The following is a 15350-nucleotide window of genomic DNA, read 5'->3' on the forward strand; positions in this document are numbered from 1 at the left end:
ACCACAATGCAAGTGCTGTGGATCCTGGATGTTTCATGGTTTACAATTGCTTCCAATTTCATGGTTTTATTACTAACAACAAATGTAGGCTATTGTTGAGGGCTTTGTCCTTCACGTACTGTAGGCTACCTCTGAAGTAACGTTAACGCTAGCTAGTAGCTATCGCTATCGTTGTCTGACAGGACTAAAGCTAACGTAACATTCATCTGTTTTGAAACTTCCGTCTATAATGAAAAATCTTTTCACGTCAGATTTGCTCTATTGCTGACACTTTTAAAAACTGGTTTTTGAAAAATGGTCTGATGCAAATAGATTTAACAGTGCTAGATTAAAGTGTGGCTTGTTAATGTCATCCCTTTCCTAACAACAGATAGATAGATACATTTGTATTAATCTCGTTAGGGAAATTCACGTGGAAAAGGAGCAAGGTAATAGGAAGAATTTTTTTAAACTGGAGAGCTGTTATAACTGGCTGCCAAACTCACTGTGCCATGGCAACCCATTCCGTTATTAAATAATGCCTGTTGTGTCCGTTGTTCTGGCTGGTCTAATGATGCGGATAGCGTGCAGACGAACACCAACAGCAATCGGATTTCGAGGTTACTCACTTTGGACCCCCGATTCGAGGGAGTGCGGATACAGTGTGCGGATACAGTGCGTTCGTCTGCACGATAGGGCTATCCGGAGACGGGGTTCACCGGGTTCAGACAAACTAGAGTCCGTCTGCATTGGGCCTCAGATACCCTTTCAAGGTTAAATATGGGCACAGTTGGATTATGAGAAATGCCACCATACTGCTGGTGTGAAGGGAAACTGTTGGCAACAGCAGCCACAGAATCCACAAAATACTCATTTAGCATTTCAGCCACCATGGGCGGATCATGTGAAAGACTGTCATTGACCCTGAGTTCTATCTATTTTCTAACATTGTTTTGTCCAATTCTTTTCTTTATTTGTTGGAACAAAGTCTCCTTTAGAATTTACGATTATTTCAAGGAACACAATTCTATCCTCTTTGAATCATTTGCCTTGGCTTTTCTAAGTTCTCTTGTAAAAATGTGCCTATCCGTTATCCGTTTGGACTTCAGGGATGTTTTAAGGGCTTCTCTCATCATTTAAATATTATTTTCATTTATCCATGGCAGAGAACTCCTTTTATGTTTCTTTCTTGACTCCTTTGAGAAATCTTTGATCGTCTTATGTATTTTTTCAGCAAAGCATTGGCTAGTAAAGCTCACATCATTTGAATCAAGTATCTCATCCCAACTAATCTTCTGAATAGCATTCTTGAAATCTTCCTTTTTGTTCTTTGGTATCCTCATGGAAGTTTGTGTCGGACCATTAATGGAATGCTTTACACCATTCACTTTTCTCGACATTAAGATCAAATTGTGATCAGACAGTCCAGTGATAAGATTATACGATTTTGTTGATCTGTCTGGTCTGTTGCTAAAAATTAAATCTATCTGGGTGGAGGAAGTATTAGTAATACGGGTTGGTCCATCAACCAGTTGAGTTAAATTAAAGCTGTCAGTAACCTGTTTAAGACATTTTCTTGAGGATGTATCTACCCAGTTGGCATTGAGGTCGCCACAGATTATTATCAGCCTCTTAATAGGACAAGAATGGTAAATATTGCTCTATGTGTTGCTGCCCTAATCTTGACTGCATTATGGGTTTGACCTCCAATATTATGCTGGTAAAATCTACGCCTTCCTTGTGTTTTAAAATGCTTTAGACAAAGCATGTATACCAATTTAATGAATGCTGATCAGTGTGTGTTAATGTCGCCAAGGAAGGAACCCCAGGACACACACCATGGGAGTCAGGTTGTCAGACAGTTAACAATCTATTGACAGATAAAGTTGAGACTAGATCTGGGTGAGACAGGAACAGGCTTCTGGAGACAATTCCATCTAGAGTCATATACAAAACACCCACCTCCAATATACACTGGGGCAAATCACACACCACAATACTGCAGCAAGAAAGCGGGATAATATAACACACGTGTCACTCTGAACCACCAACGAATCGACTATACACAGAACAATGACCCTTTGACACTCCAGTACAATAGCCCTGTCCCTCCCTTCATAAAGACAGACCTTGTGTACAGACTCTAACATGTTAAGGGAAAGACAGAGAGAGAAAAAAAAAGGAAAATAAATAAATGTCTATTGGCTGGGGGCCCTTCCAGACCAAAAAAATATACAAAACAAAAGGAAAGGAAACCCAAAAAACTAAATCAGTCTCACCAGGGCCTCTGCGTACAGTGACAATAAAGTAACGTGTACGACAACAAGCACAACAAGTAAGTCTTCCTGCAGGGAATACCACAATTTCACTCGCACGCGAATGTTTTGGGTGATCACCGACCCTTTAGAGCTACACGACACATGCATCAACAAAAATAATATACAAACGGTCCTTCCCTTTACTGCAGAATGCAGTCGGCATGGAGGGTGGCCCACAGCAGCCATGCACACTGGTCGGCAGCTCTGAGAGAGTGTCATTCCTCCTGGACAGCAGCACTGCACTCCCATCGGGGTAAACCCTTTTACCCCTTCTATTCGTGCTGCAACTACAGGTTCAACCAACCAGCTGCTTACCCAGTCAATTACTTACCCAGTCAATTACTTAAACCGATCAATAGACCAGGTACCCCAGAAAAACAGCACACAGTCTCACCCATACGTTGAACTCTACAATCAATGAACGTCCCCACTTCCATAACAGTCCCATATTGCATTCGTGCTACTTATACAGTGTTCATCAGCACCAGAATTGAAACAAATAGATGGCATCAAATAAAAGGAAACACATGACATAAGGTAAAGTAAACATTGTAAATGGATCAGAAACATGGGGACATGAAGGTGAAGTGCACTGTCTGATATTAGGCAAATGTAATGTGTGTGTGACTGACCTATGCCCATATGCACGTATTACAAAGCGACCATATCTTTCTGTCCATACTAATACTGCAATCTGTGCTGTGAATATCTATGTAAGGGGTCAGTGAGAAATAAACTTTTCCATTATATGTACACCAGCCACACAAAACATTGATCTGGACTGAATGTACTTGAAAATGGCTCAAATCAGAATTTTCTTTTCAGTTCAAACACGGTAGAAGCATGAGAAACGGTCTCCTGAAGATCACCCTGTTTTTTTGGTTTGGTTGCTTGTTTGACATGGTGGAGCCCCTGTTGTCTCCCTTCTAATTAATCTTGAGCACTCTAAAACCATTCAGACACGTGAATGCACTGTATCACTGTGTAGTGCGCAGCAGGACACCAGCAATGAAAGATCAGTCGCAGCATGTTACCACTGAATGTTTGGGTGCATTTTATTGTCTGGTTTTACACTTTAGTTTGAAAGGAGAGTTGCCTCTTGAGCGTTCCACTTGAATGGTTTGACTTGAAGCCACCCACACAAAATTAATGGTCAGCATGACAACAGCAGGCTAGACTTTGCATCTTAATGAGTTGGGGCAGGAATGTTTTCCATAGGAATTGCTTTGCATACCATTTGTGTAAATTATGCTACTATCCCTATCCTATATCCTATGTACCTTGAGCTGTGAAGGTTTGAAAGCGTATGATGTTAACTGTGCAAATTCTAATGATGGATTTCAATTGCAACTTCAGAGAAAATGTTCTGAATGAAATCTTTTAAGGCCTATTACACTACTAGAAGCACATAACTGCAACGTACTATTGCTGGTAACTGGTACTACTACTGGAATTATAAACGATGGGTTGCAAACTCAGTTCTGAATGAGTTCCTTGAGAACCTTAGTATACTATAGGACCTTCTCCATAGACAACCCTTGGGTGCATTAAGTGTTCCAAGAAAGTGAAAAAAGGTCTTTGCATTTGAAATTTTCAATGAAGCAGACTCAACAGTTCCACAAATACAACATTGTCATCTTGCTACTCTGTGAGTGTCATAGGCTCTTTAGAATGGTAAATAATTGAATCATGGTATCGTGATTGCCATTGTCCTATAACTTATACAACATATAACATTATGTAAAAGTTCCACTTATTGTCCGACTGGTTAAGATGTTTTTGTAAACACTCCTTATGTTAATATCAATTTTCAGCTGTGAGGAACACTTCTAAGACATGAATGGGCTTTTATGACAAAAAAGGATAGAATTGGGTTCGTGAATTGAAACGAGCCGGGTGTAGGTGGGGGTGAGGACACGGGGTGGCAGCATACACATTAAATGCCGCACTCCCCTCATAAATTCACTGTACTCCTCACCATTAGGTAATGTACGGACTGTTCAACTGTTACATATCTATCGGTATGTGGAATTAAAAATACCCCAGCTGATATAGTGATTCAATTCAGCGAAAATGCTCCGCATCCCTATACAAATAAACAGTAGTTACGGAACTCTGTGGTAGTGTAAAGTAACCTACAATTTTCCGCCATATAGAGTGAAGTTTGACCATTTTCTACAACCATAGCTGCCTGCACGAATGTTTTATTCACACTGATGCAGAGCCATAAAAAATGCGAGTGTGGTGTTTGTTTCAAGCGTCCGCCATTAATTTTGCCGTAGGTAAATTAGCAACGCGCATTCATTCGCGTTTTTTCATTCATCACTCCGTGAAGCAGCGCATTCATTCGCTTATACACTCCCTTGATGACACCGGAGACATCAAAGTCTCCACCGAGCGCACCCTGCCAGTGGAGTGTGCAGTGTTGTTTGCATAGCTCCGACCGCCCGCGGAGTCTGGTAGTAGGCAAGTGGACTACCGTGCAATTTCAGTCAGAGAGTGGTGCTTCAAAGAGGTTATCTCGCTCTTCAAATATTTTGCCGGACTTTAGGTTATCCGCTGATCACGGGAGGAGAACTTGGTCGGGATAGATGTTTGTCAGGGCTACGTTGTAATATAGTGATCTGCTCTATCCACTTTTGCTTCGCAAACAATCTACCAGTGTGTGGTCTCATATTCCCCGTGTTTTAAAGACCATGGAGAAAATTGAAATGTTTTAGCATCCGGAGTCGATTGGGTAGGAAGAGTATATTCATTTATTTAAGTGGGTTATTAGATGGACAACAATGGCACGGGATTGCACGACACTGGCTCCTAAATGTGCTCTTCTTCTTTTGCTCACAGGTGAGTAACAAAGCTATCTCCGATACTTGGCTACTTAACAACTAAAATTATTGTTCTTTATATAATGTACATGGCTACATACAGTTAAAAAAAACTAGTGCTCTTAGTCTGACATGTCAGTGTTCGGACATGACAAAAGTGCTTATGTGTGCTTATATTTGTTGTTCTATGAGAGATGCTTTATCATCTTTCAGACCTTTCTCATTGTCTTTTAAATTGGAAACCGATAATGCTGTTGGGCAACTGTTAAGACTTGCAATCTGTTGGTAAACAACCTCAATACATACATCAGTGGCGCAGTCAAGAGGCGCATAGTGGAATAGACTCTCTGCGGGCCAAAAGTTAAATGCATGGGACTAGTCTGTAGAATTTCACCCGGTTAGTTTCCACATTGGCATTTAAGCTAGAATTTGCCATAATTCACTCAGTAATATTAGTATGGACGTCGCATATGTCTCTGTATCATTGCCAGTCTCTTTAGTTATCGAACCGAGGGTTCTGAGCCCAGGGATGGGCTATGGTATTGTTCACCTACAACGAGCGTGTCGACGCTTGTAGGTTAATCTAGTAAAATCTGGTTTGGCTCATAAAATCCACGCTTGGCTATAACAGGCAGTCGTAGTAATGTAAAGGTCATATGCATGCAAGTACTCCCAGATGGCAAGAATGAATGCAGCCTCAAGAAAACTCCCGAGGACTTGTCTGGGAATCCCTCACGGATGTCGTTGTTCAAGCCCATCGGCACCTATTCCCCAGGAGAGCACATCCATTCTGTTCCATTTGGAGTGTCCGGCTGCTATCAAAAGAACTCGCGTACGAGGCCATTTAAATGTATAAATATGAATAGATGAAAAGCTGAGTAGAGATGATCTGTTTGCATAATATGGCTGAGATTGTGGTTGTATGCGGACATGACATTATCCACAAGAAATGACAGGCTTAATCTGCTCTGTACTGTCTCGGTATGACAAATATCCTGATGACTTTGCAAAGGGTGTGAAAAAGACTTAAATATTTGAAATATCTAAATTATTTTCATTAGATAAGAATAACAACAATCTTTCAACACTGGACCCATGGGCATTTAATGGCTGGTCCTTGTTGTGGACATACACCCCCGTGATTATTCTGTAAAATGACAGCATGATGTGTGTGACACCATTTCAACTTTCCACCACAATTTAAGAAAGTGTTATTCTTATGGGTTTAGCGATGTTAGGGTGGCCCAGATCAAATTGGCTCTGTTGGTGTGCGTTGTTAGTGTGCAGCAAATACTGGTAGGCCCATAATCCTAATTGATTTTCAGATATAGATGCAGGGCTCAGAAGTCAATTACAAAAGCTGATTTTGTCAAACATGTAGGCTGCTGCTGTTAATGCACAAAACACGCATGCATACACACAGGCAGTATCTAGACCAAGGCTTGATAAGTGTTTTATCAAGATTTGCTCAGCATGTTGCTTAGTGCGTGTAATCCTATTTGCATGAAGTCTTTTAAATAAATGCTGGGCCATGTTAAATTTAGCAACACCCCGCCAGTTGTGTCAATTAGTCCACATTTATAAATGCTGTATTACCACCAATGATGTGTGTGCATTTCAGCTCAATTGAGTAGTTATTTTCCATTGGGAGGGATCCAATTAGGCACAGTGGCGTCAAATGCCAGCGAAGATGTATAGCATTCAGACAACAAATTTCTTGATTGGATTTCCACCCCTCACCCCCACCCTCCTTGTTTCCTGCCCTTGGCACACACGCCCATTACGTCTAACCTGGTTTCACCTATCAGAAGCCCCTTAAATCATTGCTAATGAAGGACAAAGGAACGGGCGACAACACTGTTGCACCACGGAACTGGGCTTTTGGGTGTGACTCCGCAAGCCTCTCGTTTTATGGCTCTTCTCAATTTATTGTACTGCTGATTGGGTAGGCTGGGCCTATGTGTGTGTGTGTGTGTGTGTGTGTGTGTGTGTACAAAGCGTCTCAGAGTAGTAAAAAAGCTAAACAGAAATCGGTCAACCCTGTATGTAATTCCAAATCAGTTGGGGACATCAGCTGGAAATGTGAGCAGTCTTAACTTGGTGAGAGAGAGAGATGCCGAGCAGAGAAGGACCCAGAGCAAGGCGGCGGCTCTTATCTGTTGCAAACAGTCATCACATTCGAAAGTCCCACAGGGGGAGAGAAAGAGTTGTTGTTTTTTCTTCCCCCGGAGCGCATTTATGTTTATGTGAGATTTGTTTATGCTATGCAGATAAACTGCCAAGTGGCGATGCACAAGAGACAGGGCGTCAGGAGTGAACTGGTGCAGTGCTGTGCAATGCTAGGACAAGGGAGGACCGCTGCAGCTTTCATAATAACTTTAAAAAAGTTCCTTGAGATTATCACTGCTCAATTTTTTCTTTCTAATAAAAACAAGCATTCTGTGTTTTGTCCTTGTTTTCCTTTTTTTGTGTGGGCTTCTTCAACCATGAATAATAGCGTTTACTTTTCCCCTGAATACAATTTGAATACATTTTTTAAATGTGAAATATCAGTGGATTTACCCCTTTGGACTCAGACCAGTCATGTGTTTTTTTTTCAGATTATTCAAATATTTCATGTGAGTAACTGTAGCTTCTACCAGTCACACACAAAAACAGTGACAAGAATGATTTTTGTCTTTTCAGCTTACCATATCCTGTCAACCAGCGCCTGCCATCCCAGCTATGAATACTTCATCGCGGAGTTCTGTCTGTCCAAGTTCTCCTTGGACATGGAGGCTTTGGATCAAAGGCTCTGGTGCAGCTGGGAAGATACTGTGGAGTGAGTGAATGTCCATACAATGGCATGTACTGTTGACCTTCCTCTGCGCTAACGAGATGACAACCGTTTCCAGGAATTGGTTTGAAAAGACTAAAAGACTTAGTGAGGCACTTCAGGAGCTGAAACTCTTTATTACCTCTCTTGGTGGCCCCTGGAGAAAACTCCATGTCTGGAAGGCTGTGTGAAAAGATCTTGTAATGGGTCTTTAAGCCTTAAAATCTCATCTACTTTACCACCATATTTCAGAATAATTTCCCAGATCTGGATGAAGATTACCAAATGAATGTGCAGCCAGCATTCTTTTCCGCATTCTCTTTGGAACTTACCTCTCTCTAAGTGCTCTTTAGTTTTAGCTGTTACCTTCACATTCTTGAACTGCTTAATAACCTTTCCTATTTTAGCTCTTGTACCAATCTATAAAACATGAGGCTATTCAGCCAAATAGGAGCTGTCAATCAAGCAGACCCCAAGAGCACTGCAGTGAGATTAGGAGTATGTTCCCGTCATAGTCTTACTCAATGCTCTTTGTGAACTGGGAGACAAAGAGAGAGAGCAAGATTGTGGCAGGAAAAGAAAGAGAGAAAAAAAAAAGAGAAGGTGGGAGGGAGCGAGGGAGTGAGAGGAATACACTGTACCTGGTGACATCCAGAGAACTGTTTCTCATCCTGCCAGTAATTTCATTTCATGGCAACTCTCCTCACCTGATATATATATAATTAAATTTTACATAAGCATAAGGTAAACCATTTGTCACAATAAATAAGATTCAGCAAAATTAGCTCACCGTTGTTAAAGAACACAGAGTTGACATTACAAATGGAATTTAAATATCTGGAACAAACTGAACACACACACCTGTCCATTCACATCAACTGTATTCCTTTAAAGTCCTTCCTCTGAACAAGTTCCTATTTTTGTCAACGCTTCCTGGGAGGCTAGCCAGCCTGAAATGGCCATGACTCCAGCGCTCTGAAGAAAAACGACTCAGAGAGAATGTTTGGTCTGTGTTGCCTGTAGCATGAATCATAATCAGAGATGCTATACAAGTCTGTATGACACAGAAACAATAGGGTCTAGGCAGAATCCATGGTTCTCAAAATGCTGGCAAAATGCTACCAATTGGATTGTAACTCCAATCAGACCTCTATACTCCCAGAAAAGATTAAATCAATTACTGTTTAATGGTTTTTCTCAGTGTCATGGAACATAGAGGCTCTATACTTATAAGGCTTTCAACTTGATGCCAATGCACAGCTGTGGAGATGTTATCAGATCATGTATCCTTTTTTCGTGAAAATCTATTCTTCAAAAAAACCAAAGCCAAAAGGCCCTGAGCTCCTTAGGAGAGGAAAAAAGAGAATGTAATTATAAATTCAAATGGAAGCATGGAATAGTCGAGTTGTAATATTGTCGTGTTTTAGATCTCACACACTATGCCATCCACTTATTCCTTTTACTTAAGAGATAAGAGGAGTGGGATTGGGAAGCTAACATGACAGGCCTCTTTTTCATTGACACCAGCCTGTGCTTGGCGGCTTAAAGCCCCCCCCCCCCCCCCCCCTATAATGTTTCTGCGAACACTAGTCCATGAGGAATGTTTATGTAACACCCGATACATCCACTTGTGACGATGCTTTTACAGACACATGGTTGTAGACAGATCCGTGTGAAGAGCCTCTCGGACACTCAGAGGACAGTAGCAGATTGGTGGGGGGAGGTGGTGGGGTGGTGAGTGAGTTTTGGATTCCGGCTAAGGACAGTCCAGCGAAATGAAACGTATCTGTCAAAATACACTGTATGTGTGGGCAAGATAGCATTAAGGACATAACAGGCTTTCTTAAACAGCTGTGACTGGAGACTCCAACTCGTGTTTATTTACGGCTTTCAGGGGATTGTGTTCTGAAGTTGCTATGGATTTGTACGGTTTGCGCAACCTATTTTTCACTAGTGAATCAATCCTGCTGCCTTTATCAGTGTGACATTTCAGGTGTTTGTTATGATAATAGCGCTCTACTGGTTTTAGTGCATTTGATCGCTCCACAAATGAAAGCCTAAGAAACGCTGTTATGCTAACACACTTGTGCCGACACGAGTACACTTCACAGCCCACGAGGCAAGCAATTGGCAGCTATGCTCAGGCAGAAATGTCAGCAGATGCCTGTGAGATGCTATATAAAGCTCCACTTTGCTATTTCCCAGGTCATTCATCTGGGGGAAAACTGCCTGTCTTGGGAGTATTCTGGTATAAAAACAAAGCAGAGCAGAGCCACTCTGATTGCTCCCAGTACAGGTTTCGTTGAGATACTAAAACATCGTTTGTGTGCAAGGACTCCTCATAAATCATTAACTGTCATTGATTGGCCTCAACTGTGCATGTTCTGCACCCCCCTAGAAAAGCTATTTCAAGGTGTTTTGGCCAGAGGCTAATTATGGATTAGTCGACATTTCCCGTGTTCATAACTAATCATTCTTTCACAGGCCGTTACCGACCAATTAAACAACCCCCTTCTCTTAGCTTAAAAGATGAATTGTCCCATTAATTCTAATCAAGAAAGCATATAGATTGTTCCTGCTGGCATCAGATCAGTCTTGCTGAATAGCAGTCAGTGATTTCTGCTATTGGTATTTGTCCCCCTTACCACACCCCACCCTGTCCATACCCCCAACCACATAGTCTGGTTATAATAAGCAGTGTTAATCCTGTCTGTAACACTATCTGCTAGACTGCCTTATGCATTTCATAGCTGAAGTTTTTTTTTTATCTCTATCTTTCCCACTCTATGACTCCTATTTTCATACACATGGGAATCTTACTGAAACTCTGCTGCATGGCTAAAAATACGGCACAGATAAAGTCAAGTGAAGAGCTAGACTATTCAGAAGGCAATAAAGAACCATGCAAAGGGTAGGACCAGCTGGAAAGTAAATACCAGCTTCCACAACCTCATTTAAGAGGTACCTTACGGCTAATAATATTGTTTCTGGAAAACCACATGGGAGGAAGAAAATCCATTGTTCCACCAAATCCATTTGCAGACACAAACAGAGGTTATTAAAGGGATTATTGAAAGGCTTAAGGCTTATAGTGTTGGCTAGTAAGGCTGGGGGACATTCATATGCTTAATAAATTGTGAGAGACAATCATGACCCATAAGGGACACTCTGAGGATAACATATCCATGCTGATGTTAGGCTACAAGGACAAGAATAAATGGTGCATAGCCCTTCCAAAGCTCTACATTTTTTAACCCTTATGGGATTTCTGGGAAAAGAAAAAAAAATGGCTTATTTAAATTAGATTTAGTTATTTGTCCAAAGAGGGACAACTTACTTATGGGATCACAGTTCCCTTGAGGTCAGTTGTCATTTACCATGTTTCTAACAGGATTTTTGTGTTCTTGTTTTCTACAGGCTGTACGGATCCCTGACAAACTGCACTTTCCAGATAGCCACAAAGGTGGGCTGCTTCTGGCCTAACCAGCAGGTGGACGAGTTCTTCATCAGCATCCACCGTGACTACTTCAAGGACTGCGCCCTGACGGGCCGGCTGCCCCACGACCCGCCCAACCACATCCTGGGCCCCTTCATCGCGGTGCCCGTGATGATCACCCTGCTCATGACGGCCCTGGTGGTGTGGAGAAGCAAGCGCAGCCAGGGCGTCATGTAGAGATGTCCTCTGGGCACCTTCATCCACCGCGTCATTGGACTAACAGGAAAGGGTGTCCTCACCTATCTGGACTGGAAAGGAAAACAATGCTTGACCCTTGTCTGCTAATCACAGTGGAGATGGAACAGTTTGTATGTCCTGCTGATGGGATATCTCTGACCCTATAACCTTTACAGATGGACTAGGAAAAAAGGGAATGGATAAATCAAGCCTTATGTAAGAGAAGGACTTTGATGTCTCTCTGTATCCGCTCACAATCTTACCCATAGCTAAAAATAACTGTAGGCTAATTACTGCTGGTGATACAAGTAGCATAACATTTCAACTCCCCAAAGCCACCGCTCGCCATTGCTCTATTTTTGCCTGTCTTAACAGCCCTCCCACCAACCTCCAGCCCCTAATTTAAGAGCATTCTTGGCTCATTCTGCAGTGATGTCTGGCAAAGGTTCTCTTAGTGCTGATGGATACTAAAAAAATCACGTCAACACCCCTGTGGCCATGGAAGTAGAGAATTACACTTCAGATCAATTGGAAACCAAACTTCCGGTTGGCACATAACTGCTCATTGAAGGAACTGCTGGTAACCCAAGTCAGTAACATTTGGTTTTGGATCGTGTCTTTAAAGACACTGTCTGCAATTCTGGCGGAAGGTTGATATTTGAGCTCAACAGCCAATCAAAGCACACCCCTCTTTTCAGTGGTTCTGAACCAACGTGCCAATAGGCTGGAATTGTTTCTGGCTCGGTCCGAGCCACAATGTTTCTCATTTACAGGAGCCAGGACTGTAACAACAAGACAAATACCATTTTTTTAAGCACACACAGACACAACAGACAGCTAGGGGACCATCACGAGCAATTTGCTGAATTTGACAAAATATTGAATTAGCATCGCAGACTCTACCTCTAAGTGGGATGTTGTTTCCAGCAGCATTGAAATGATAGGTCTATGGTCCTGCTCCTTCTAAAGTCTCCAGAGCAAATTCAGTCTATCCTATTTCTTTCCTAATGACTGTCGTTATACTGACAACAAAATAGGGCGGTAGAATAAATGAGTCCCAACGTAATGAGCCTGGGTTGAAATCTTGGAGTACTGCTCTTCATAAATACAAAGCGATGGGTGAATTTCCCAGCAGGTGGTTTATTCTATCTCGACAATGCACACACCAGCAAATAAAAACCTGGGCATCATTAGAAGCAGAACACAGAGGAGGATCAAAAGACTTTCCTTGTCGAGGAGTTTGTGCGTGTTGCATAACGAACCTTCTGACAACGGCATGGCCCTACAAAGCATCTTCACCTCAACATCTGAATCACAATGAGGCGTTTGTGAATTCATGTGCGCTCTAGATGACTGTGTGGGAGAGATACCAACAAAAACACCCCCACAGGTGAGAAGCCTTTTGTGTCAGCCCACATGGGATAAAAAAATACATCTCTTCAATGGAAAGTCCACGGAAGCCATAGACAGCTTCCGCCCTCGCATACTGAATATTTCCTGTGCCACCTCATCAAAATGCATGCATTTTTAGTTCGCGATTAATAAAGTCTTCATCTGTCTCTGTATGTCTGTCTATCCTATCTTTTTTATTTATCTATGAGGGTTGCATTAAAATAAGCTCTTCCTCTTTCTCACTATCCAAAAAGGTATTTGTCTAGCTGTGTCTATCAAAGTTGCATTGAAAAGTGGTTTCATCTGACATTTCGGAATTCTACGAATGAATGACAAGGTCACATGGAAGTGTCGGTCTTACTTGACAGAGGATATTCAAAGCTCGCTAACTTCATGCTTAGAGCAAGTTAACAGAGACATCCGACTCCACACCCAAGTGGCCTCTCGCGGTCTATGCTTGACTGACACCTCTCGAGAGGGTGAGCGACAGGTGCACGATGAAGACGAGCTTGCAACAGGACATGGGGAAGGGGAACGTTAAGAGTGCTACATGGATCTGTGGAGATGTGATAAGGGAAATGAGGACTTGTAAGGGTTGCTGAATGTAGGGCTTTTGTCAGTCCAGTTCCATTTTGGAAAAGATTGAGAAATCCAATTGGGTGTTCAGCATACAGACGAGATAAGCCAGAGGAGAGAAGGTTCGATAGATAAGTGGATGTCAAATTAAAAGAGCATCTGATAAGCAAGATCTGATAAACGTGGCAAATTAGGAGTGGATAACAAAACACCCTGAGTGATCAATACACATCAGACCTGAGTGTGTCGCTGGTCGTGATAGCTGATAACCACTGTTTCCATGTGTCTTTGGCACGAACTATTAAGTCTGGAAGATCACAGGCAGTCACCTAATTGGACTGCGACACAGGACCAAACACTCCATCGAATCAATGATCCTCCCCAGAGTGAAGACAACCGGACTGCTCTATTAAAAGAAATGCTTCCAAGGGGGAACATCCTGGACCAATTAAACACAGCTTTCCAGTCTTGCCAAGTGGCCTTCAGACTTTGTAAACAGATTACTATCTACAGAGCACAGATATGGGAAAATAATGTGTGTGTTTCTGTATGTTTGTGGGCTCTCGAAAGCCCATGGAAAATCCATTCTCTTGTCTCCTGACAACCCTCTCTCTCAGGGTGCGAAAGGTGCCAGGCAGGGCTCAGGAAAATGGAGTGCACATTGAAAGGGAGGCGATGAACACACACTGTACCGTCAGCAAGTGGAGGAAATGGCGTCTTTGTTAACAGCCACTTAGTCAGAGCGAGACTGCTCCTCGACTGATAAGATAGGAGGATGTCGTGATGTGCATGCTTTTCTCATCAAATTATCTGACAAGCCCAATTTAGCAAAATGCCCTCGAGGGGCAGTCAATTTACAAAGTTCCGAGATATTCTCGGTGGAGTCCAGCACCCTCAGCGCAAGTTAATGAACACAAAAAGAGAAAAGTTCCTTCCGTAGTATAATTCCTCTTTAATATATTTTACAAATGGATATACAACTCTAAGAAAAGAAGAGTTTAAATAATATCGTCAAGCCTCACCAGCTCTTTAGACGGTTTATGGTTGAGCACATCAAGAGCCCAGTGCATGCTACCAGACCACACACACACACACACACACACATTTCACTCAGTCACTCCCGCAAAATACATGACAGATACACAAAAATACTAGCATACATCTACACACTGATGTATACATGCACACATCTGTGAAGCTGAACACATACCCGCACACGCACGCACATTTCACAGCCGATAAGATGCATACAACAGAGCAAGTGACATATTCCACATTCTGATTTGAGGAAGCTGAAACAGTCTCTTTTCTCGCATACAGAGGCACACTTAGTGAGACATTATAACACGCACACCCATAATGTGTGCATGTTTTCATGAGATGTGTTAAAATGACCTGTAGAACAGTCTCTATTGTGTTGCGCTGGATGACAAAGCGGAGGGGCTCAAACAGCAGTCAGAGCACCCCCCCATCTTCTGCAAAGAGCCCACCTCTGGTTGACTACCATAGGCCACATGGTGCCGAACCCCGACCTCCACTCGGATTGGCCAGTCTCTCATCATGCTGGCCAATCATCATCAGATGAACTTCGAGTGTGACCCTGTGATTGGATATCCTTTGGCAGGGTAAAGCAAGTGGAACAGTGCATTCTGGGAGTTGTAGGCGGTGGCATGCGGAGGAGCAGGTTTGTTTGGTTTGACCTAGGCTAACTGTCCAAGGACATGAAAAACACAAAAGGCAGGCACTAGAACGGGGGAAGATGACATCAAAAG

At 42.4% G+C, this 15350-nt stretch overlaps 2 protein-coding genes across 2 annotated transcripts in view; one reads left to right on the forward strand and one right to left on the reverse strand.

The window, feature by feature from the left end:
• Window positions 1-4297: 4297 nt before the first annotated feature.
• ramp1 (receptor activity modifying protein 1) lies at window positions 4298-13175 on the forward strand. The gene is made up of 3 exons (XM_012823394.3): window positions 4298-5141; window positions 7808-7943; window positions 11355-13175. Exons 1-3 carry the CDS (start codon window positions 5084-5086, stop codon window positions 11608-11610), a joined length of 450 nt encoding a protein of 149 aa, XP_012678848.1. The 5' UTR covers window positions 4298-5083; the 3' UTR covers window positions 11611-13175.
• Window positions 13176-14510: 1335 nt separating this feature from the next.
• Window positions 14511-15350, reverse strand: part of ube2f (ubiquitin-conjugating enzyme E2F (putative)) — an 18966-nt gene continuing 18126 nt past the window's right edge. The window contains exon 10 of the mRNA XM_012823441.3: window positions 14511-15350. This exon is cut by the window's right edge and continues 597 nt beyond it. The gene's annotated coding sequence lies outside the window, so the exon portion shown is untranslated.

This window comes from Clupea harengus, chromosome 21 (assembly GCF_900700415.2).
Source record: "Clupea harengus chromosome 21, Ch_v2.0.2, whole genome shotgun sequence".
NCBI classification, from domain to species: domain Eukaryota; kingdom Metazoa; phylum Chordata; class Actinopteri; order Clupeiformes; family Clupeidae; genus Clupea; species Clupea harengus.

What these genes read in the sequence shown, in the direction of transcription:
- ramp1 (XM_012823394.3), top strand. Translation starts at nt 5,084, where the DNA reads ATGGCACGGGATTGCACGACACTGGCTCCTAAATGTGCTCTTCTTCTT. An exon ending in TCTTCTTCTTTTGCTCACAG is followed by an intron (nt 5,142 to 7,807) that starts GTGAGTAACAAA and finishes TTGTCTTTTCAG; the next exon opens with CTTACCATATCCTGTCAACC. An exon ending in AGCTGGGAAGATACTGTGGA is followed by an intron (nt 7,944 to 11,354) that starts GTGAGTGAATGT and finishes TGTTTTCTACAG; the next exon opens with GCTGTACGGATCCCTGACAA.